Raw genomic sequence first — 25,337 nt, 5'->3', positions numbered from 1 at the left:
TGAGAATAGACTCATAGTTTTCCCGTGAGTGTTTTGGCGCTGATGGTATATTTGTAGAAAAAAGAGAAGCAGATGAAAAGCAGCGTGGCTGCGCTGAGGAGCCGCCTTTGTGTTGCAGTGTTTCAACCGCTATGTCTGTTGGGAAAATGGAACATCAGTGCTGCGTTTACAAGCAGAGTTTAATATTTGATCAATTAGATAAACAACCCAGTCAAAACGTGTGTAAAATTTAATAAAGGTGTACATGCTAATTTACTTAAAAAAACATTTATGGCAGGTAAAATAAGTATTGAACACATCAAATTTTTCACAGTTAAAATATTTCTAAAGGTGCTATAAACATGAAATTTCCACCAGGTGTAGCAACCCAACTAATCCATACCTAGAAAGAAACCAAAACAAGGTCAGAAGTGAATTTAATAACAAGAGAAACTACGGAACATGCTGACTGATATTTATTTCATACTTTTTACAAAAGTCTCTGATGGTAATGACTATTCAAGTTTCCTTCTATACGGAGGAAAAGACAAGTGATTTTGAACCATTCCTCACACAAGCAGTCAAATCTTCAAGGTTCCATGGTCTCTTCTCTGAACGCTGATGTTGGAAGCAGTCTGCTGTGCTCATACCGCATGCTACATCATATCATTAATCTGATAAATAAAGATTCATGTATTTTAACCCTCCATGATTTCAACTCCTTCAGAGCCCTCGTCAACTGGAATGGACACGATATTTTTCTGGGATTACACTAATAAAAAAATTAAGGAAATTGTTATTTGCATGATGGATCTTACTGATTGGTTTCTTATTAAACAAAAACACTGAAGTTCAGACTCCTGTCTTGATGCTTGTGACTTTCAGGCTTCAGACAAGATGAGCATGTATATGTAGCGAGAGATGGGAAAGAGTAAGCATTTGTTTTCTAAAAAGAATATTAATTTATGTTCATAACAACTTAAAACAATTACTCTCAGTATAATTTTAAGTATTTCCGGTCATAATATTTGAAGGCATTTTGAATGTTTTTTCTATCATGAAATTGTAGGATTTCTTTAAAGTTGAGTGTCAATCCCAGTGGACAGACACGTGCTGATGAGGCAGCATGCGAGCGCCTCACGAGCCTCCGATTAACCACAGAAGTCCCCAAACGTCTCACGTCTAAGTCATTCCTAGAATCCGACTGAACTGCCCGTGCAGAGGGGGGAAGGATGGGGGGGCTGCTTGATAGCCTGCCCCTTTTATCCTTGATGCCCCTTTTTGAGTTTTTATTTATCTGTGTGCCAGAAGGCCTATTTGTGCCCCACCCACAATAATATTTAGCTACATATAATAATTTAGCAAAGTAAACTGGTCTGGCTGCCCTCGATCTAATAATGACTCAGTTTCTGCCTCCATGATGATCAGTCACCGGTCCATGAGGAGGAGGGGTCGGATCTGTGCCTCAAACTATCAGATTATGGGCAAGAATATTTTGTTCATACACTGGTTTGTAAAAAAACGTAGATCTGATGTTGAACAATGCCTAATTATTCAGTGTTACCATGCAAAGAAAGAAGCATGTATGAGCATTTCATAACCAGTTTGTGGTTTCTAAATGTTTTTATCTTTTATTTTTCTAGTCATGGAGTATAAAGTCCCAGACTTTCTTGAACTGACATTGAAAGATATCTGATCTTGAGTGCTTTGATGTAGGAATTAGATGGTAAATTGAGAAGTAAAGCAGTCCAGTTTTTCAATGTGTCTTATCCAGAGGTGTTCAAGCTATACAGTGAATCAGTGTTGTCCTCTAGATGAAATTGTCAATCTGTACCACAAAGATCTGGGAAAGAAGTCAACACGGGTGTCCTAAGTTTGATTCTGGCCTGATGACCTTTGCTGCATGTCTTTCTTCTCTGTCATTACCAATTTTCCTGTCTAAATACTCTCAAACAAAGGCTGCCTCATTCAAAAAATCCTGCTGGAAAAAGATTGTTTACTCATTTATTTGAGTAGGACTGACTTAAATTTGTCATTTTAAACACACTTATTAAATTCAGTTTAAAAAAACTTCATAAATTGACTTCGATTATCATAATTAATTGAGTTGAATAGATTTCAGAGTTTTGCACAAGGCGCTCGTCGTGTGGAGTGCTTGGGAGCATATTGATGGAGAAAAGCAGACTGACGTAAACCTTTCAAAACAACGATAACAATCCCGCTATTCTGATGAAATTCAAAAGTGCTCTAGTACTGACGTTTCATACCGGATCACTTCCATCTTGTTAATCGATGTTAACTCTATAAAATGCACATTCTCTATCTGGCATTACCCATGGGAGGATTTTTTAAAATGATTTAAATGTATTCATTTTTCTGTGGGATATACAGTGAGGTTGATTTTAATAATTACATGTTTTTAAGAGCAGCAGCCAGATGGACAATAAAACATGTTTTAATATAAGTTGCTGCTTTGACATAATCACAGCACTGTGAAAACATATATACAAATCTGCAATAAAACATTAAATATTTGAAAATCAGACACCAAACAAGAGTACCACCCTCGTTGAGAAATGCTACACTAGAGTAAGCAGTTCCTGCTCTTACTTCTATTTTCCTCCCAAACAAAAAAAAATCCAAAAACGCATTTATAAAGGTTACCTATTATGTCAGATTTTGCTAGTTTAATCAATAATCGCTCCTTCATAAGGCTTTTCTATGTCAGAGAACATAGCTATTTTTATTTCTTTGTTTGAGCTTTCTTTACTTTTGACTCCAAGCACAGTATTGCATCCATCATATTTCTCCCTATATGAAAGCCACTTTGAAAAGGGCAAAATAAGTTTTTACTTTCAACAGTATATGACGACCTATTTATTACAATTGTTTTCCATAAGAGACATAAGTTCTAGGCCTATAATTTGAAGACTGTCACATTTTTACCAAGTTTCAACAGGAGTTATAACTGAGTGTATCCATAATCCAGCAATAATCTTGCAGCATGGATATGTCACTTACATTGTATGACAGACTCCATCTTCACCCGGTGTTAAAACCCTTTGTGGCCCACACCATGAAATGACTGGCTGAAAATTCATGCGCTCATGTCTCACATATGATACGTCAGGCATTACTGTTTTGGATTAAATATAGCTTTTTACAGCCCATAAAGAGTAAAAGGCAAATGTAAATTTTAGTATGAAACTAAATCACAGTGATTCTCAGCTAAAGTCTTTTTTTAACCGTTTATAAACTTCAGATACATTGTCTGAATTACTTTAAAGTTTTTACCAATGACTGCATTTTTTTATTACTAACAGCCATTACATTTTAGAATAGGTAACAAACAATTATTCCTAACACCATTCATTTTCCTAATAATTCTCCATACCTCAGACAACTGTAGAATTACAATAATGCCTAAAACATGGCTTCTTAGCTGCTCTAAGTTTTCCTAACTCCAGCCAGTGTCATGAATAGATGTGAGGATGAAGGAGAGGACCCACGTGGTTGAGTAGTGATGATGCTTTCATGATAAAAAGAAGGACAAAAATCCAGGCACCACAGGAGAAAAAACTAGGAGCTTGTCTCCAGCAGCAACTGGTAAACGGTAATCAATAGACAGCAGACAAGAGACAACTAGACAGTCTAGACAAGGACCTGACAGAGAACAAGAATCACAGGTGGGTATAGATACACAGGGGGTAATCAAGGGGAGTAGACACAGCTGGGATCATTCAAGGGTCGACAGGACAACACGGAAACTCAACTGAAAAACTCAAATCCTTACAGTCAGTGGACTTTTACACTGAATTAATACCTCAAAAGTATCATTCCTCCTTTTCAACCTGAAAACTATTTCTTTTCCTTATAGCATTACTATATTCCTCATTCTACTGATGGGTAAATGAGGCGTCATGAAGCATTTCGACCCATAGCAACACTGTATTGATACTGTGTCGATACTGTGTCACTGAATACTGACACCTGCTGGACATTAGGAATCCCTACAGGCAACGTGCTTGACAGACTGATTTGATGACCTAGTCCAGTGGTCCCCCAACCACCGGGCCGCCAAGAAATAATTAAGTCAGAGAGCGCTGGACAGTGAGACGAGATGAGAGGAGTAGAGCTTGTGAGATTTAGGTCTGGTTCACTCGGCACGATTTATGGATTGTCGGCTGATTTTCCAAACCTCTGTGACCACAGAGCCGATAAAGACCAACAGGTTCGGTCGGTTCGTGTGTCCAGCCACACGGCAGGAGCAACACGCCACAAGAACCGATTCCAAAAGAAAATCCAGTGAAACTATCAACATATCATACATGAATTTATAATAATCAAACACAGATGACGATGTAGAAGCAGTAGTGATAGTTTGTGGATTAATTTTAAGCAATAAAAGACATTACAAAATAAAAAGGCGTTTGATAAAAGACAGCGGGAGCAGCCGCTCTATTTGCTGCACTATGATTAGGAGGTGAGTCATGTTTGTTCGTAGTTAGCATTTTTAACTGAATAAACATAACCCACATATGGCAAACATATTTACCTTTATATATTCATAAACATTTCCAAATATCACCTTCGATGTCCACCGGACTCTCAGTTGCCATGTCAACTGTTTGGGATTCCCTCTGTTCTTACGTCACTGCGCTCTCTGATTGGCTACCTGTCACATTCAACAGGCTGCTTTCTGGGAAATCCCCACAGCCTGTGATAAAAGGGTCAAGACAATGTTGAATATGCCAGATTTTAGATCCGGTGTGTTGCGTGATCACCACCACGCAGCACACCACACCCTGCAGGACGTTTTATCTGACGGGGAAATGCATTTTGTTGACAGATTCGCTTCCTTATAAACACAGTTAGGACGGCATCTCAAAACAGTTTCTGTATCGTCACGTGACTTGCTGAAATCAATACGTGCACTGACACGGGGTTTTGTCTATGAGCTTGACACATGCACCGATGCATCGGTGTTGCCGGACCCATCACTACCTCATTCCACCAAGGAATAGATGTTTTTTTATTTCTTCTTCCCCATATTGTGGGAATTGAAGCTTCAGCTATCTTAATAAAAATAATCTCTGAGCATCTACATATTACATCTACATATTTTGACATCACACTCGAAAAAGTGTTTTTAGATGTAGTTTATTTAATGGACTTATTTACATTAATTCAATTTGGTTAATGATCACAACTTGCTTTTTTGTGCTCAATTAACTTAAACGTTACAAATCTAACTAACTTAAAATTAATTGAATTAAATGAACTTAAAGAAACTGTTTACTTTGACTGTACTTGTAACAATTGAGTTCAATGTCAGTTTCGTATTCTACGTCTGACCAACTCAATTTATTATGTTCATCATAATCAATATATTGTGATAATCCAAATCAATTCATTACGTTTATCCAACTCAATTTACTTTTTTATTTAATTCATAAAGTATGTTCTACATCATAAATTTAAGTCCCTCTTACTCAAATCATTTGTTTTTGTCTAATAAATAATTCAAAACTCTGACTAAATTCTACATAAAGTCTAACTTTTAAGTTGTTCTAAGCTAAAAATTTAAATGATCTAAAATTACATTATCACTCACGTTGTACTTAAAATACAGCTAGAATTTGAATTATTTTCAATTCTACTCAGGATTAGATTGTCTGCATCACCAGATGTTTCACCTCATCTGGGAAATGTTAATATTTAATATTTGAAATGTTACTATTGTCAATATTCTATTTTTTTCACTGATATTTGTGGATGTGTTGATATAAGCAGCTAGACCTCCAACATGATTCAGAGGAATCATGTTATTTTTAAAAGCTAATTATATACACAGAAGATAAGTGATGCTTTAAAGACATTTCCAAATCCCATAGTCCCTAAATGCAACAGTGACCAGGTCACTATTTTAAGTTGTCAGTCATGATTCCACACTGTCATCTGAGGAGGTCCTGCCCCTGATCTAAAACTGGGTCAAAAGTTTGAAACTGAAACTGAAAATCTGAAACTAAAAAAAAAACTAAATTGAGTCTGAAAAATAGTTTTGGTTTCAGTAGTTAAAAACTTTTTTAGTTTCAATTTTTTTTCAATTTGAAATTTTGATCAGTTAATTTTTTTTATTTCAAAACTATATTTAAGTTTCAAATCTTTTTTCTTCAGTTTTAAACTTTTTTTTCTTTTGAGCAAACTATATGGCCCCAATTTAGCTCCATAGATACCCAACAAATTAGAGGTAGAGCTTTTCCAAAAGCTTAATGATGGTTCAGTTCATTTATCGCTTATTACCAATGCTGCTAAATTTGATTTAATTGTTTCAAATCTTTACAATTAAAATATTGTAAAATGAAATGTAAGACTTCAAGGAGCTGCCAAGTTTATTTTGTAAAAGTTCAAAGAACAATATTCAGAGTTAGATTTTTTTTTTTTACCACAGCTACAGTCTGAATCTTTGAGTTTGTTCACAAATACAAATTAGTAATCTGCAATTATGCAACTGATTGTTTTTAGGGTGGCCATTTAAGATTTCACTAAATTTTACACACAATAACAACCATGAGGGAAATGGTGAAGCACCACCTCACAGGGTGGACATCAAAAAGCTAACACACCAATCAGGCACAAGTTGGGCAGGAAAACCAGAAGCTGCATTAAAAGCATGATGATGAAGACCAGAAAGCAAAACATTCAGAGTGGATGTAGTAGAATATTAGATTACAGGAGATACAGGATGAAAGATTGGACTGAATCAAGACATTGTCCATAAGATTCTGCAAATTAATTATTTTCATAGTATATTTCAATCATTCCGTTCATACAGTTTAGGCTCCCTGAAGAGGAGAAATTACCTGTTAGAGAAAATATAACCATTTTTGATTGCTTTGAGTATGATTATATTTTACTTAATATGAATGCTTAGCATTTATCATTTGTTAGCTTTAGCAATGGAGTCCTTATCAGCAACTAGAAGTGTATTGTAGTTTTTCTTTAGGGAAAGTGAACCAATAGCAAACTTAGTCAGTTTCATATAAGTTGGGCTCGTTGTCAGAAGATGTAAGTAAGTCTCTATAAGAGGTATTTAAGAAGAAACACACAAGTTCACTTATTGAATTGTTGGTTAATATGTAGTATATATTTGAATTTGTGCAACAAACATCAAAAGAAAAAAAGATCAAATCCGAATGGCCATTCATTTTGATAAGTATTTACACTGGCCATCATTCAATAAATCTATAAAAATCAAAGTCCACACATTAAAACATCAAATCTTAATAAATAATACTAATTGCATGAAACATCTTAACACACACTGTCAGTATAAACTCTAAGAACTAACTCTGCTTTTATATTTTAGAGTACATCTAAAGTTAGACTTTCATGTTTGATTCTTTAGTTTAAAGTTCTGTCTAAAATTACAATTTAAAAATATCTCTAGATAAGATTGAAGTAACTGCAAATGAAACCTTGTCCTTCTGGCTGAGTTCAGATAATCAGAGCTAAGGTAGCAACTCGTTTTACATCATTAAAAAGCAGGAGTTAGGCTGATGCGGCACTAGACCACTAAGACAGCCAACTTTTAGTCCAGTGCTTCTCAAATAGTGGGGCGGGCCCCCTTTGGGGGGCGCGGTGCGATACCTGGGGGGGCGTGTGATCCTGGGGAACAGGCATTTTTTTGGCCGAACTAGTATAAAGTGTAATTGCGCACAGTAGGCAGCAGTGGCGCTCTCATTGTTACTTCTGTCACGTTTGCGACAGTGCAACATTTTACGACTTACAAGACAACAGGTTTGCCTTGGTTAGCAGTGTTAAGTCAACAAAAAGCTCCGACTGCGTTCTGTCTATGGCCTCCGTTATTCAACAACCCCCAACATGAAAAAGTTTTTCACAGGGATGAAAAGAAAAGCGGAGAGAGACAAAGATAATGAGACAACAGAAAGTCAACCGAAAGCTAAGAAGAGGAAATACGACGAAGCGTATTTAGCGCTTGGCTTCACTGTGACTACAGTTGGAGAAGAGGAAAGACCGGTGTGTTTGCTGTGTCTAAAAATGCTCGCAGCGGACAGCATGAAGCCAAATAAATTAGCGCGTCACTTAAATACGTTACATCCCAATCACGCCGATAAGCCGCTAGAGTTTTTTCAGCGAAAAAAATGTTAATAAGGAAAAAATGTTATGCAGAAATGGATAGTCACGGTGGGGAGTGGGGGGCGCGAATAGTTTTCTTCTTGCTAGGGGGGGCGTAACGGAAAATAATTGAGAAACACTGGTTTAGACCAAGTACAAAGAATGGGAGGAGTGGAAGAAATTCTTTATGCCACAAAAGAACAGTAGAGGGTGTCTTCCACTCATTTTGTCTATAATTTTTTTTTCCTTTGGCTTGCTTCATTTGCTGTCTCCTCCTTCTGAAGCTGGTGGGAGCATTTGCTGCTTTTAGAATAATTGACAAAATGATTGCAAAAGCCTGCAGCTCTCAGGAGATGCAGGCTGATTTCAGGAGCCGGTGCAGGGCTGGTTTACAATACCTAATAAGCGTTTTCATGGCGTCTCGATCTTTAATTTTTTCAAGGTTTTGGTTCCAAGGTTGCTTTTCACAAAACAAAAGAGATCAGAAAAATGTTTAAATGCAGAAGTGGGTAAGAAACACAATTTCAAAAGCCACATTGTGGTTTAGATGGAGACTGTAAGTGGGAGGGGATGGCAAGAGGACAAGTCAAGTGAAAAATGAAGATGAATAGAAACTATCAAGAGGAGTTTGGAGTGAGATTGAGTGTCAGTTTATTTGCAGAGGAGAAAAATGGAAGCCAGATGACAGACAAAATAAGTTATCAAAAAGGGTCTCTGCAGGTCAGAGTGAGGGTTGGGAGATGTACAGATTCTGTTTGTGTGTGTGTGTATTTGTGTATGTGGCCACCTATGATCGAAACGCCCACTTAGTTCATTTCCAGTCCAGCATAATTTCTCAAAACATGTCTGGAGGAATTCTCAAGTTGTGACAAGTGACGATTTCTATGTTTGGGAGCTGCACTAATGGCGAGCTGGTGGAAGCTGGTATTTAACTAGACTTTCACACATGCTCTTTTAGTCACCTAATACTGAGACCAGTTGACATTTTGGAAAAACACAGCACAGAGTTTGAATTCTTCCACAACAGTGAATCTTGAGTCTCTAGAGTTGTTTTCTTTTATTCTGTTTGCAACATCAAGTGATTCCCGTTCAGAATTATTCAGTGCTTAATACTTTATAAGAAACCATTAAAGTTGACACCAGATCTTTTTTAAACTTGGAGATGGACCCTAGTGTTGCACTCATCAATTTTGTGCTGCACTGAGACTATATAGTGTCTATTAGACAGCAGCTCCACATGTTGTTTCAGTTGGTGTCAGACTCCAGGAAATCCAGAATGATCTTTGTAGCACATTTGTAGATGCTGCATTGTTTCAAAAAAGGGGGGGAAATATTGTCATATTTGTAGAATTCTACTCCAACATGGTACTCATGGTAACTGCATGTTCTATTACATTAGTTCTGATTTCTTCTTTTTCTAGACTCTATTCCAGAATTCTTTGGTTGAGGATGCTGTACAACTAGTAGGATTTTTGCAGTTATTTTTTCACTTTCAGGCAGTTGTTAATGGATGACCGAAACTAACCTGACTAAAAAAAAAAGCAGACCCTAACCCTAAAAGCATTTTGTTTGACCTTTTCCTTACTCGTGTTTTCATTAAGAAATGTACATACAGTATGTTTTTCAAGAAATGTATGTATTTTGTATTGCCTTTTCCTTATACATAGATTTTTGTCTTTAGTTAATTTTAGTTGTATATATTATTATTATTGTGTGTTTGTTTATTTAATATTGTATATTTTGACTTTTTGCACGGGAGTTGCAATAGAAATTTCGTTGAATCCTGTTCAATGACAATAAATGCTATTCTTCTTCTTCTCTTCTTCTTCTTGTTTTACATGTCCTTCTGTTCTCTTTTTACGTTGCCAGATGCATTTCTGCCTCATTATGCAAATGAGGAGTGGAGTTATCTTAAGGCTTCAACTTCTGCCTATTGGTTGCTCAACATCACTCTATGCAAAGCTCAAATCTGCTGTAATTGTAGCGTCCCGGTTGAATGGATGATCTCTCAAACTGATGGTTCACAACGTTTATTTAATGCCTTTTTATGTGAACACACCGTAAGAGCTACAGAACATACAAATAAAATACATTAATAACTCAAACAGTGTTGTTTTCACATTTTACTTTAACATATAAATCATTTTTCTTACATTCTGTAATTAAACCTGTCATAAAGTGCAACATATTAACTATTAACGGTTAATTAACGAATATTAGTGCCGTATAATAACACAACCGTCACACCCAAAGCAAATTACACATTTTACAGTAAAACTAAATATATATTTACATATTAAAAACTCTCACCTTGTTCCCCATCAACCAAGCGCCAACCAACCAACTGTATTTGAACCACTCCTTTATTAGCTTCACTCCAACCTGAGCGCTCTCTCTTTCTGCGCGATGACCAGCTGTTAATTGTCAGTTAATTGTCAGTTAATTGTCTAACGTTGGCGTCACACTTCACCACTCTTCCGTTTCAAACCCTTTCAAAATAAAAGCATAAATTCTTATGTTAACAAATACTCGTTTTTAAATGAGGAAACACAAAATACTAATAAGGTCATTTACAGTAATGGCTTCAACAACGATGTCGAACTATGATCAGTTTAACAGTGAGCTAAAGCTTAGCAACTCTATTGGAAGATAATAAAGTTGCTATAATTCTTTATTATCCATCCATCCATTTTCTTTACACCCTTGTTTCTCGTGGGTCAGGAGAGGTGCTGGTGCCTCTCATCTGTTAGCTTTATTGCTGGATTAAATAAAATACAAGGACTAAATCCATCAGGGACAGCTCTCAAAATTGATTCATCCAGCAATTATTTGCATTGACTGTGTGGACACTTAGTGGTGGATTTATAATTCTTTTCAGATAACTGCCATGATGCCCCTGTTTACAAAAGAAGTGATACAAGTATTGGCCAATAAATTAGAGCTGACCTTTCCCAGAGGATTTTTGTGTACACAAAAAGAAGAAAAAAAACACCTGTTAGTTGTTTAGAGTCAAATGTGTTGAATATTGGAGGTCCCAGCGCCATAAACAATGTTGAGTGAAAAACAGATTTTTTGATTAACATATTGATTTTCTTGATGAAAGAAAATCAATATGTACAAGAATATAGAAGGTGGTCATAGTTGTTGGGAATTTAGCTAAAAATAGAGGAAAATCCTGGAAGAAAAGCTGCAGACATGAAAATTGATGTTCACACATGATTTATGCATTCTGACTGAGCTTGAACTGCTTTGCAAACAGGAATAAGCACCGTCTCAGTCTCCAGATTTGCAAAGCTATTATTTGATTGAATTTGTCAAACTATCTGTGTTTGGCAGATACATTTCACTAACACTACTCAGAAGCACAAAGTTTTCAACAAAAAAACTTCATGTAGGAACAGGAAGTGTTCACTTTACTTTGTTACTGGGAAACTGAATAGGAAAATTCTGCCAAAACTAAAGTTCTTCTTCTCCCTCAATGTTTATCGATCCAGTGGCAAACCAACAATCTGCACAGTGTCCTACTAGTGAAATTGATAGATATACTTGTGTCTGAACTGCTCTTCATTCTGCTGTCTCTTAGATTGGACACTATGTCATTCTCTGGTCTTGTCTCATCTCAAGAACGAGGGAGACTTTTGGAGCATGAAGTTCACATGCTTCACTTACCCTAACCCTTCCTACCCACTTCCCTCATGCTCTCTTAAAATCCTGTCATTCCACACATTCATTCAAGGTCCAAATGAGAACATTAAAGTCAGCTTTGCTCTGTTGAGTTGAAGCATGATGATTGTGTGACTGCGTCTTTGTCATTGAGACCCGTCTGTGTTGAGATCAGAGGAAGTATTTTTAGGAAAGGGGGGCACTTTTGATAAGTGTGGATTTGTGAGAAGCTGAAAAAGCTCATTTGAAATGAAAACTTATAGAGTTTTTAGATTTTGATAAAGGTGAAATGTTTCAAGAAGAAGATATGAGCAATGAGAAATGACTAAATTTACCTCCATTAAAGCTACTTTATTCAGATTTTTTTGGTCTGAAATTGTGTTTCTTTGCAGGCTTTGTTGAAGATGGATTGTCAGGGTCTCGTGGCCAGGCTTGTCATGGACTTTGTCCTTCTGACCACCGCCGTGGAGGTGGCCGGACGATGGAGGGACCTAGCTGAGAAGCTGGCAAAGGTTTCCCGGCAGCAGATGGACGCCTATGAGGCACCGCACCGTGACAAGCATGGCGTGGTGGACAGTGAAGTAGGCCTGTTGGAACTTGTTGTTGTTGCTAAAGTATCCATTGAATGTTTTCATATTCAGTTCAATTAAAAAACAAAAGGGATTAATCAGCACAAATTTTGATGTATTCTATTGAAGGTTTGTGACCAACACACAACAGAGTTTAAACAAACACACTTGATGTGGTAGTTGATGAGATATTATATTTTAAGTGTCATCTATTTAGGACTCTACTAGGTTTTGCTAATCAATAAGTTAAAGTCAGATTGATTCCCCAAGATTTTGTTGATAATAGTTTGCTTAACTCAAGCACTTGTGCTTAATGTACAGTAAAAGTTAAAAGGAACAATATATGTAGAAAAAAGTCATCTTTTATGATGACATAGAAATAAAGGAAGAGTGAACATAATGTAGCATAACTGCAATTAATATTATCATTGCATAATTCTACAATAATATCACAGATTTAATGTGTTTTTAATATTATGCAAGTCTAGTTAAAGGAAAAACATAAAGTAGTCTGCTCTTCAGTTTTTCTTGAGCCACTTAGTGAAGAGAGCAAACCTGTGGAAAAAGGTCAAATATCACCCAAACTGAATTTTTTTCCTCATGCTCATGGTGAAACATGGTAATGGCAGCATCATGTTATGGGAGCACAACATGATGCTGCCATTATGAAGTTATATAGAGGATGATACTAAAGGGAGAACCTAATTCAATCTAGATTATCTTCCAAATATTCTCCATCCAAAGAATGTGCAAGAATTTGACTGTTTGTGTAAAGTCTGGAGAGACAAAACCCAAAAGATTTGAAGCTGTAATTTCAGTAATGCTTCTACAAACTTGATTGATTTCATGGGAACAAAATGTGGAAATGTTCAATGGGTATGAAAACCTTCTTAGTCATTGCCAGCAGGAGTCATGCTTAATACATCATGCAATATTTGCATTTCATGTCCACAGGCCATGTGGAAGCCAGCGTATGACTTCCTGGTCACGTGGGCTGCTCAGATCGGCGACAGTTACAGGGACGTGATCCAGGAGCTCCACATGGGCCTGGACAAGATGAAGAGCCCCATCACCAAACGCTGGAAGCACCCCACCGGCACGCTAATCCTGGTCAACTGCCTGGACCTCCTGCGGAGCTCCGCCTTCAGCTCTGCTTCTCAGGATGACAATGCCTTCTGAGTTTGAGCTGCACATCAACTGACTCTTCTTGAATGCCTGTATTTTCTGTTCATTGTCTGGTGGAACCCAAACAGACTTCTCCTAAGGTCTCCCTAGGACACACACACCCTAGGAACTACAGACAATGACATGTTGCACATGTAAGTATTTTCAACTCTAGTTTTTAGCACAAACTTTTTGTAGAGCAAAACTTTAAAACCTTTGATTAAGTACTGTGTTTCAAATTGAAGGATCACTTTTTCAAACTAAGACGTTTTACAGTCTCTATACAGTCTCTATGTTACAGTCTCACTCTGTATTTCATATGTACATGAAACCATAATGATCTTTTCCGGTCATGGTCCTTCTGACTTCAGACATTCAGCACCACTCTGTCTTGTTGGTATGGAAGATATTAAATCAAGTTTAATAAAAGAATTATTCATTCATCATTTGCAACAAGGTTTGACCCTGTTTAAGGACTTTGCTCAAGGTTTTTGAGATGGTTTTGTTTTTGTAACTGTGAGTGTGCTGAAATAACTTTTAACACTTTTTCCAGTTTTCCGTCTTTGTTTGATTAAGATTAACTTTGTAAGTTAATGACGTCTCTTTGTTTGAAGGAGGAGGTATGGTGGTTGAGGAAACTCCATTTTGAGAATTCAAAACCTTAAAAAATGTCCTTTTTTGTTGAATGTAATCCAACAGTTTTATAGGATGTTGCTCGAGCAAGAACTATTTTATGGGTCAATAAGAAGTCAGTCCAGAGTTTGAACAGGATACGAAGGAAGGGTGACATTAATCTTTCTGCAGTTCTTTGATGGATTTTGACCAAATGATACAGGATGAACAACTTACAAAAGGTTTCACCACTGTTTTAGTGTTTACTGGCTGGGCTCTAACAGACTTTGGGATTATCAGGATCTTTTTTTCTTTTTTTTTTTTAGCAAATGTATGGCACAGGTTTGTGGCATCTTTCTTTCGAAACCTTGAAGGTCACAGGAACTCTGAGGTAAGACAGGTCTGCAGTGCTTTAGATTTTGTTCTGTTGTAACCTTGATGCTCTCAGGGTATTTTTGGTTGGCTGGCCATGGGCACTCACTTTGCTGTAGTGTAGTTTCCTGAGTGACTGCGTCAGTGGCCTTAATCAAAATGAACTATCATTTTAAACAAGGACAGATACATTTTTAGCTTTAATGAGACTTTGATGTGACTAAAACCAAATTTCACTGTGTACCAGTTTTAAAAGAACAAGAACATGACAAATCTCAGCCTACAGCAGTGATGCTGAAGAAGAGTTTATCCAAAGATGCAGTTTGATCACTGTTCTGCACAGTGTGTTTAGTATTGTCATTAATTATTGTAAAACATTCTTGTACATTCTCTCGCAACAATCTTTATCCATTGAGTTACTTTCTTTAAATCTTTGCATCTGCTTCCCTGACAAATAGATGCAAACATTCAATGCTACATCCTGCTATCCACTATATCAATTATTTTGTAAACTAGCTGTTTGCATTTTCTCCTCTCCTTTACAAGCAGACATTGTTTTTGGTGAACATTAGACTTTCAAAAACTTGGAAGGTGATATAAAAACCTGCTGCCAAAAAATGTTGCCATGTGTTGGAAAGTAAAAAAATTAATGTTAGATAAAAAAAACATTTCTTAGCCATAATCAGAATGCTTTCATGTATTTTACCTTTTGGGTAATGTTGCCTTTGTTACCAACTGGTTCTTTATTTCTTATATTTTGTTCTTGAAGTTTGTATTTGGTTCAATTACAAATGTAATACAATAAAAATTTCAAAAATACAACATTTTTCGGAAGCATACTAAAGGGAAAATGAATTATACTATATTTTATGCATATTGGGATTGGTCTATCTGTCATTACCACTTGTTGCTACAGTTATACAAAATATATGATGTACTTTACTTTGCAAACAAACAAAGTTGGAGATTAAATTGCAGAAATGTGTGGTCAGAGATGAACAAGATTACCGCAAAAAGGAGGACATAGATGGAGCAAATGAGCTGAAGACATTCTTCAACACATTGAGTTCAGGAACAAACTCATCATCATCATCATCATCATCATGTCCTGCCCTCTACCATACAGACATCCCACCTTTCTGTGATCCACAGATTTCCTGTCAAACTACAGATGTCCTGCCTTCCACCTCAGTCATGGACGGCTGTTTCCACAAGTTTGACTTCAACCAAATCAGGACATGGTGTTGTCCCCTTTGATTCCTCCTCCCACTTTTCTGTACCTCAAAGTCATGTGAAGAGGCAGTTGGAGAGCAAGAACAAGGCTGGAGGTCCAGATGAAAGTCAGGTCCCTGTTGAAAATGAGATCCAGATCTCAACGAGGTTTACCTGGTTAAATAGAGGACATAAAAAATCATTTTAAAAAATGGTGACAGCCCCAGAATACTGAAGGCCTGACGTATTTTTAGGCCAAAGCTGCAAATAACTTGTTTTGTTTATATTATTATTATCATTTTCCACTGAAAATTGTAAATTTAGAGGCTGAAACATATTCAAAAACTTGTCCTCATGTTGCATGTAATTAAATGAGTTAATGCAATTGCCAGTGGGCATGGCCAAGATCCTCTACACTACGTTCCTATTCTGACAGAAGACAAACTGTGTGTCATCAAGATCGGAAACTTGGTACGAATGTAGATCCATGGGAATCAAGAAAAAATAAAGTCTCCTAGTTGTATGCTGTAAAATGTACAGGGAGGCAGCCATTTTGGGTCAATTTAATTATGATATATGTTCACGTGTACACACCTCAAACTTTAAACATAATATAAATCTATTGGCTTTATATTTGGTCAACATGCAGTTAAGACAAGGAGGTATTAAACGTTATCAAAATCATGAGTTTGTGAGCATGTTTAGGCCAACTTGAGAACTTTGTGTAGTAGCCGAGGCAAACGACATGCCATAACTTTCACATACAAAGGTTGAGTTGCCTTTGTAAATGAATCATTTTTTGGAAGCTCAACAATCCTCTACTGAGCTCCCTTAGAAAAGGAAGTGACTTTTTTTTCCTTGGAAGTCTCCATCTTCGATGCCCTTGATGTAATTGAGATGATCTTATGTCGTCAAGAGACAGATAAGTTGGTCTGACTTGCTTTAAAGTGCCAAGAGTGGAGGTGTGGCAGCACAACAAAGTCAGAGGTGACACTGTTGACATACGTTTGGCTCAAAATTTCAAATATTTTAGCCAAGCTGCCACAAACCAAGACTGATCCAAGTACCCCCCAACAAGAACAGTGGCGGAGCTAGACTTTTTTTTCAAGGGGTGGCCAAAGGGTGAGCAAGGCTTCATCAGAGGGTCCATATACAAATGATGAACAAAAGGAAACAAATATTTTCTCTCACACACTCAAATTAAAATGGTTTATTTAACAAAGATTTGCCATGACCAAACAAGACGTTAAACGGCTCTATGGACCAGTGAACATGTAAATGTAAACTCAGAGCCCAGAATATGACCAAAAACTAATTCTCAACAATAAATAAATAAATAAACTGGTGCTTCTGGTGTGCAATAGGTTGTGCTGGGTGGGGGCAGTTCAGTGCCATTTCCTTCTGCTTCACTGTCTTCCTCCCCAGAGTCTGACTCTGAATCTGTATCACCCTCATTTCTCTCTGGAACTTCATTGGAAATGCATAAACAGACACAATAAAAAATGCAAAAAGCATCATGCTAACCTTTAGAATTAGGCTTATTGGATTTTAATACTTAATAACTCTCTGTCACAGCCTCTAACCCGCTGGTGATACACTTGGGCCTGGAGTCTCCTGGCTGGATTCTCCAGGTTGGTCACTGCTGCAGGGTTCTGTATGGTCCTGGTCACTGCTGCAGGGTTCTGTCTGGTCCTGGTCACTGCTGCAGGGTTCTGTTTGGTCCTGGTCACTGCTGCAGGGTTCTGTCTGGTCCTGGTCACTGCTGCAGGGTTCTGTCTGGTCCTGGTCACTGCTGCAGGGTTCTGTCTGGTCCTGGTCACTGCTGCAGGGTTCTGTCTGGTCCTGGTCACTGCTGCAGGGTTCTGTCTGGTCCTGGTCCCTGCTGCAGGGTTCTGTCTGGTCCTGGTCACTGCTGCAAGGTTCTGTCTGGTCCTGGTCACTGCTGCAGGGTTCTGTCTGGTCCTGGTCACTGCTGCAGGGTTCTGTCTGGTCCTGGTCACTGCTGCAGGGTTCTGTCTGGTCCTGGTCACTGCTGCAGGGTTCTGTCTGGTCCTGGTCACTGCTGCAGGGTTCTGTCTGGTCCTGGTCACTGCTGCAGGGTTCTGTCTGGTCCTGGTCACTGCTGCAGGGTTCTGTCTGGTCCTGGTCACTGCTGCAGGGTTCTGTCTGGTCCTGGTCACTGCTGCAGGGTTCTGTCTGGTCCTGGTCACTGCTGCAGGGTTCTGTCTGGTCCTGGTCATTGCTGCAAGGTTCTGTCTGGTCCTGGTCACTGCTGCAAGGTTCTGTCTGGTCCTGGTCACTGCTGCAAGGTTCTGTCTGGTCCTGGTCACTGCTGCAGGGTTCTGTCTGGTCCTGGTCACTGCTGCAGGGTTCTGTCTGGTCCTGGTCACTGCTGCAGGGTTCTGTCTGGTCCTGGTCACTGCTGCAGGGTTCTGTCTGGTCCTGGTCACTGCTGCAGGGTTCTGTCTGGTCCTGGTCACTGCTGCAGGGTTCTGTCTGGTCCTGGTCACTGCTGCAGGGTTCTGTCTGGTCCTGGTTTTTGCCTCTTTAAGAAGAACTGGGAGATATTCCCTTCTCTCTTCATTTGGGCTCTACACAAAATAAGAGCCTGGTATTTAGACTCAATCACTGTTTGGTAGAGACACTATTTTAACTATTATTAAAACTATAGTTTTTAGTTTTCTGTAGCTAGCTAAAATAAAATTAAAAATAGATTAATTAAAATTAATTAATACGCCTCTCATTAGGAAGGTAACAGCGGTTACTGCTGAGCGTAAAATGTTAATACCTGCAGAACTCCTCAATGGTGTAACTCTAAAGCCGCGGATGTTTTGGATCAAGCAGGAACCAACATGTCAGTTAACCAATGAACAGCGTCGGGCATCGAGCTGCCTTCAGGGACAGTCGGAAATTAGTTTTCCTGGCAAATCTTTGCCGATCTCATAAGTATTATATTTTAAAATGACCATTTCCAGTGGAGTGGCAGTAGGGGTGGCCAGGGGTCTGTTGGGGGTGGCAAGTGCCACCCCGGCCACCCCTCTGGCTCCGCCACTGGAAGCCACAAAAAGAAACAAATATTTGATGGCTACATTGTTAACAAGTAAAAAAAAATATTACAAAAAAATGGTTATCACACGAGAAACCTACTTTAAATGACTGGATGGATATAACATTTAATATATATAAAATGGAAAAAATAACAGCCTCTCTCAGTCACAGGACTGAACAATTTGATTACTGGTGGCAGATCTGGATGAACTATGTACAGCCTAAGAGACCTGATTTTATCTTTAAAGACCTGATGGACGTTCTTACCAATCCATTCTCCAACGATAGCTATACTGCGTAGATCATTTTTACTTTTGTATGTTTTTTATTTATTTTATTTTTTTTACTCTTTCTCTCTTTGTAATCACTTTAAAATCCCTCTCAGGGAAGGGCAGTTACACTTTGATGTTACTGTTGTGAGGCAATGGTTTACTTGTATATCTTATTTCAAAGTTAATTTGGAGATGTAAATGCCCACTGTGATGTAGAGGGGCTTTCTTGGGAAACAATAAAGATATGATTTAAAAAAAAGGGGGGGGCATCAAGGATAAAAGGGGCAGGCTATCAAGCACCCCCCCCCCTCTGCACGGGCAGTTCAGTCGGGTTCTAGGAATGACTTAGACGTGAGACGTTTGGGGACTTCTGTGGTTAATCGGAGGCTCGTGAGGCGCTCGCATGCTGCCTCATCAGCACGTGTCTGTCCTGCAGGGGTGGAGCGTATCGAGGACTGTCTCTGATGTTCTGTCAGCCTCACATCAGAAACGGCTGCAGCAGCGACTGGAGAGGAGGGGTTGAATATCTGACTCGGAGCCGACGAAGGACGAGGCAGCAGCAGGGAATTGTGTTGCTATTGGACCGCTGGATCTGTGTGATTTCCTCATGCTTAATAACGATCACCTCTGGGAAATATTAGCTGACATCTCGGGAATCACAGATATATTTTGTGATTGTCTTTCAAAGCTGTGGCATTTGTAAGGAGTGTTTGAACTGTGGAGTTTTCCTCGTCATCAAATGGATGCAAGTGCGTGAGGGGAATACTTATAAACGGCGCGTTGCGTCCTGCGGAGGCACGCCGCTTCCTTTTCCATTGCTGCTCCCAAGAGCCAAGCGCAGCCCATCAAGCCCCTCACTGTTTGTCGACCTGCGGAATTTTACGACCTCAACCCGGGAATTAACGAGTCTGAGCTGCGGAACCTTCATTTCCAGTTTTGGGGGAGGGTGGATCCAATCCTCCTGCGTGGGAGGGGGTGCAGGGTGCATCAAAATGGGGAACAGCTTCTCCAACATATCTGCCTTCCAGTCGCTTCACATCGTCATGCTGGGTTTGGACTCTGCCGGTAAGACCACAGTTCTTTATAGATTGAAATTTAATGAATTCGTCAACACAGTCCCCACAATCGGTTTCAACACGGAGAAGATCAGGCTGAGTAACGGCACAGCGAAGGGCATCAGCTGTCACTTTTGGGACGTGGGGGGACAGGAGAAGCTGCGGCCCCTGTGGAAGTCCTACAGCCGCTGCACAGACGGCATCATCTACGTGGTGGACTCGGTGGACGTGGACCGGCTGGAGGAGGCCAAGACCGAGCTGCATAAGGTCACGAAGTTCACGGAGAACCAGGGCACACCTCTGCTGGTCATCGCCAACAAGCAGGACCTGCCGAAGTCCCTGCCAGTGGCTGACATCGAGAAGCAGCTGGCCCTGCACGAGCTCGCGCCCTCCACCACCTACCACGTTCAACCCGCGTGCGCCATCATAGGAGAGGGGCTTCACGAGGGCATGGACAAGCTGTATGAGATGATCATGAAGAGGAGGAAGTCTCTGAAGCAGAAGAAGAAGCAGCGGTAACAGTGGCTGGAGCTGGACTCGGTTTCTACCTGACTTACTGTGACAAATCCTGGGTTCTGCCATTTGTGGCACCCAGGTGGGTTGATTTCTGTTTTCTTCCATCCTGTGTTTCCAATGAAACCTGTTAAGCCCTTCTGAGTGATGCTTTTGCACACAGAAAGCTGAAAGCTGCAGGGTTGAGAACAGAACATTAAACCAAAACAAAAAAGAGCTATGATCCAGAAACTTTGTCAGAGAAACGGGCTGGCCTGTTTCATCTTGAAAGTAACAGTTTGGATGTTTTGAATTTAGATTCTGTTATATTATCTCACCTCTAGCAGACAGATTTCATATTGCAAAGAGTTGGATAAAAGTGAGGAAATTGTAAGAGGGATGGAAGGCTAACAGCTAGTCAGATCTGTAACTATTAGAGCAACTGAAACTAGAAATAGTTAGATTTGTGGGATTCAACAACATGTTCCCACTAGAGGCCTGCTAAGTTTGCTGTTTAACATTCAAAGAAAGTAAAAAGTTTTTAGCTAAAGTTGTGGATTGATACTGTTGTCTAGGCACATAGATTGATAACCAAAAAAATACACCTGCGTCAGTTTTTTCCACCTTTGTCCTCCATCTTTTTGTTAGTAGCATGTCCAATAAAACTGTGTTAGTTTTACACAGAATTATACGCCCCTGTTTTTTTTATTAATGGATGTAATGCTAACACAGTATTTTAGAGGTTCCCAAAAACAATAAATAAATAAAACAAGAGATGATAAGAATGTTTTTATCTGTAGTTATAGGACTATAGGATTTTTTGATATAGATATAACCAAAACAAAATTTGAAAACAAAGATAGCATAAACTTAACATTCTTTAGAAATATTCCAAATCAAGGCCAAGCACAGTTAAAGTTACTCTGGGTTTTGGTAAAGGCTATCTGTGGTGTTTCAGCATCAACTCTGTTTTTTTTCCAACTTCCAGGAAATGATCTTTATGTATTTACTCACTATTAGCTAACTGTGCGGATTCATACAACAGACAGCCTCAATCAAACTTTAGCCAACTAATGTGAGCGATTTTAGGAGAGAAGTTAGAAAGTCTCTTAAAGGTGCAGTTACATAACTTTTATGGAAAACATACATATTTATTAAAACTCTCACCATATCGTAACAATATCTTATGACAACAGATCATTTGTGAATAAACTGATCTCCTCCCCCTCCTCACTGAGTAACTATTGTTGCCATGTGAAGAAATGCACCAATCCAGACCAGAAAGAACTAGATCTATGATGAGTCATGATAAACAATAAATCAAATAATTGCATGATAAATTAAAATGATCAACATCATTTTAATTGATCGGCTTTATGGTTTCTTTCTGCCCTTTTCTCTTTGCATTGATGACACTGGATAAAAAACTCTGGTGCTCTCCACTGACCCTTCACTTCCTCCTTTTCTTAGCGTAAGGGAGGATTGAGGAGTCTGATATGGCCATCTTCTCTATCTAATGATTATTGAAGGGTAATATATTGTACAGACTTTAATCTCTGTACTCTTTTGGTTCAATGTAGTTTTTATTTGATGTTGTGTTTAGTTGTTATTCAAGTAAATTTTTGTTAAATGGACACTGAGAGTCCTTTTTTTGTTTTCGGTTGTTTTGTTTATTGAGTTTACCATTTCCAGTGTTAAATGTTCTTTTGAAAATAAAGTGTATTTATTTTGGCAGAATGGGGTTGCATTATTATGTCATTACCATTACATCAGTTTAAAATGATCTTCAAAAAATATATTATTTTTCAGACTAATTTTTGAGGCAATGCAAAATTTGTTATCCTGACAATTCACAAATTATCTGTTTCATACCATACTGTCACAACATAGTGACAGTTCCAACAAATATGTATAAAAATGTTTTTCTAAAAGTTACATTCTGCAGCTTTAAAATATGGAAAATAAAATAAAATCCACTCTAAACTATGGACAGCTCATTCTGCCAATGTATGGCCAGTTTCAGTTCATTTTAGGGATTACAAAAATCTGAAAACAAGGTCTTTAAAATATAACAGCAATTTTTTTTTATCAGGTTAGTAGTTAGACTTCCCCCTCTTTGAGGATTTCACCACTTTTGTTTAAGTTCATTGTAATTTGTTGTGGAAAAAATTCTTATAAAGCAATTTTATGCAGATGTTTTATCTGCATTCCACATAAAACATCTGGACTAACCCTTCAATGCTGAAGAAGCTGCAGCTCATTGGGATTTCATTAACTGACTCAGATACCTTTATTTCCATCCACAGGTGACATTTCTCTTTTTATGTTTCCTCACAAATATGGACAGTATCAGTTGAACACTGTGGGTGCCACACAGGCTGCTCTTGTTTTTGTTTTACTATTTGGAGTAATGAAGTACCCTTTCCACTTATTGATGGACTGAGGACATCATGTACTACTTTACATTTTTCAGTTACTAACAAACCAATAGGAATCCACACAGTATGAATATAGCAGCATGTAAAAGTTATGTCCCAAGAAGGGAAAATTGGAAGTATTTTTTAAATATTAAACAATTTTAATCCCGGAATTTGGATAATTCAGTTTGTCTTTGTGTATTGTGATGTAGCCCCCAGAAGGGCTAAGACCCAGGAGAAGATATTCGTTTGTGCGTTTTATAAATCTAACTGCTTATTTGCATACATTCACAAACAAAATTAAGAGAATAAAAGAGCAATGTTCATTTTACTCAAGCATAAACTTATAAAGAGTAAAATTAGAGAAACTTAATATTTTCCAGAGGTGTAGGTACTCAGTTTGAAACAGAATCTCAAGACTACATCATACCTGCCAACATCTGCTAACATTAATGAGATCCATGCAGATGTGGAGTGACACAGTCCTAGTGTGGTCTGCTCCCCTGGAAAATAAAATAAAATCCACTCTAAACTATTTGAAGAAGATTTTACTAAAATCATTTTATTATCAAGGTAGAAGTTCAGGTAAATGACTCATGAAAACTCGTCATTAGCCAGAACTTTATTTGAAATTCATACTTCGAAACTGCATTACTCTTATTTCTGTCAGAATATTATGCAACTTTTGGCCTTTTTTTTTTTAAATAAGAATGTTTGTCCATCTATGGAAAAGTGAACATTATGGGTCGAGTTTTACTATTTCAGTTCACATCTATCATAGTTTCAGTACCAAACATCTTTCTGTTCACAGACACAGACTAACACTCTGCACTGTTCTTTAGTTTTACTTTATTTAAGTGAGAGCAATAAGAACCAGGATCAGACTAACCCATTATTTATTATATTTTTTTGCCTATATACACAATGTTGCACTGAACTACAAAATAATCTTCAAATAAATAAATCCAATACTGTACACAATTTTCATTCATAAATATAAAATAATTCTAAATTAAGTACTGCATTGCTAATTAAAATTGCAATGCCATTTGAATTGAAGTGCTGATGATACAAGTCTGCCCCCTCTATATATATATTTATATCAATCAATGTTCACAGTTTCTGTAACAGCTATATTTTGTGTAGTGTGTGTTATTGCTTTTAATTTGTGTCCCTTTAAGAACGATAGCAGTACTTATAGCAGTAGTATAGCAGTACTTTACGGCAGTACTTTACAGCAGTACGTTACGGCAGTACTTTACAGCACTACGTTACGGCAGTACTTTACGGCAGTACTTTACAGCAGTACTTTACAGCAGTACTTTACGGCAGTACTTTACGGCAGTACTTTACAGCAGTACTTTACAGCAGTACTTTACAGCAGTACTTTACGGCAGTACTTTACAGCACTACGTTACGGCAGTACTTTACAGCAGTACTTTACAGCAGTACTTTACAGCAGTACTTTACGGCAGTACTTTACAGCAGTACTTTACAGCAGTACTTTACGGCAGTACTTTACGGCAGCATTCTGACTGCAGTAGCTATGGAAACTCCCGTGCTTAGAAGTTTCAGAGCTGCTGCAGAACTGAGACATGCCAGTTTCTGCCCAGCTTCTGCATATGACCTGACTTCTTCATGCCTCATATATGTTTTCATATGTTTTCCTGCTAGAGCTTCGTTGTTATTGTGGCTGATTCATTAGGAATCTGTTCTTGTTCCTGCGGAGGAAGAGAGAGAAGCTGCTAAGTTCCCAGGTCTGTGGACGCTGACTGCCATCTCATTCTGGGTCTCCATCCCAGTCAGAACCACCTCGAGCATCCATCTTTTCGTTTGCATCACACACACAAATATAGAGCTCTATATCAACAATATTTGTTTTTTATTGCTGGCCAGCATCTTTTATTTTTTTCTTACCAAGGACCATGAATGGATTCTCCGAGAGATAACTTGTGTCTATTTTCAAATTTATAAGACTTCCTACTGAGAGTATTTCACTCATGTTTGGAGTGAATGTTGTTTTTTTTGTTTGTTTGTTTTGTTGATGTTTTTGAGGTAAACTCTGACTGAGTTAAGACAAGGTTGCATGTGTTTCAGTCCATTACTTTGTAATAAATCTAACTGGTTGATAGTTAACTGCTATCTGAACCTGAGTGAATTCTACTCTTTGGTTTCACTTCCATCCCCACTGAAATTGTTCAGCTTATAATGCCCGTTTTTTCACACATGTTTGTATTTTTTAAAGCATATTTTCTTCAACGGACATGGAATCAGGTAGAGGACGATATAAAAAGATGCAGGACGATAGCTCACAGCTGCTGCACTGTGAGCTATCGCTGAAAC

At 38.3% G+C, this 25,337-nt stretch overlaps 2 protein-coding genes across 2 annotated transcripts in view; both read left to right on the top strand.

Annotated features, from left to right (window-relative positions):
• LOC129356596 (SH3 domain-binding protein 4-like) overlaps window positions 1-13,922 on the top strand; it is a 51,324-nt gene extending 37,402 nt beyond the window's left edge. Inside the window, exons 4-5 of the mRNA XM_055026169.1 lie at window positions 12,174-12,362; window positions 13,305-13,922. Coding sequence (XP_054882144.1) covers window positions 12,174-12,362; window positions 13,305-13,529 — 414 coding nt within the window. The 3' untranslated portion in view covers window positions 13,530-13,922. The remainder of the gene's footprint in view (window positions 1-12,173; window positions 12,363-13,304) is intronic.
• A 5,616-nt stretch (window positions 13,923-19,538) lies between these two features.
• Window positions 19,539-22,263, top strand: LOC129356594 (ADP-ribosylation factor-like protein 4C). The gene has a single exon (XM_055026168.1). The coding sequence runs from the start codon at window positions 19,774-19,776 to the stop codon at window positions 20,602-20,604; it is 831 nt and encodes a 276-aa protein (XP_054882143.1). The 5' UTR covers window positions 19,539-19,773; the 3' UTR covers window positions 20,605-22,263.
• The last annotated feature ends 3,074 nt before the right edge of the window (window positions 22,264-25,337 follow it).

The sequence above is a fragment of the Poeciliopsis prolifica genome, unplaced genomic scaffold (assembly GCF_027474105.1).
Source record: "Poeciliopsis prolifica strain line A6 unplaced genomic scaffold, Auburn_PproV2 SCAFFOLD180, whole genome shotgun sequence".
In the NCBI taxonomy this organism is placed as follows: domain Eukaryota; kingdom Metazoa; phylum Chordata; class Actinopteri; order Cyprinodontiformes; family Poeciliidae; genus Poeciliopsis; species Poeciliopsis prolifica.
This window is presented reverse-complemented; position numbering and strand designations above follow the sequence as displayed.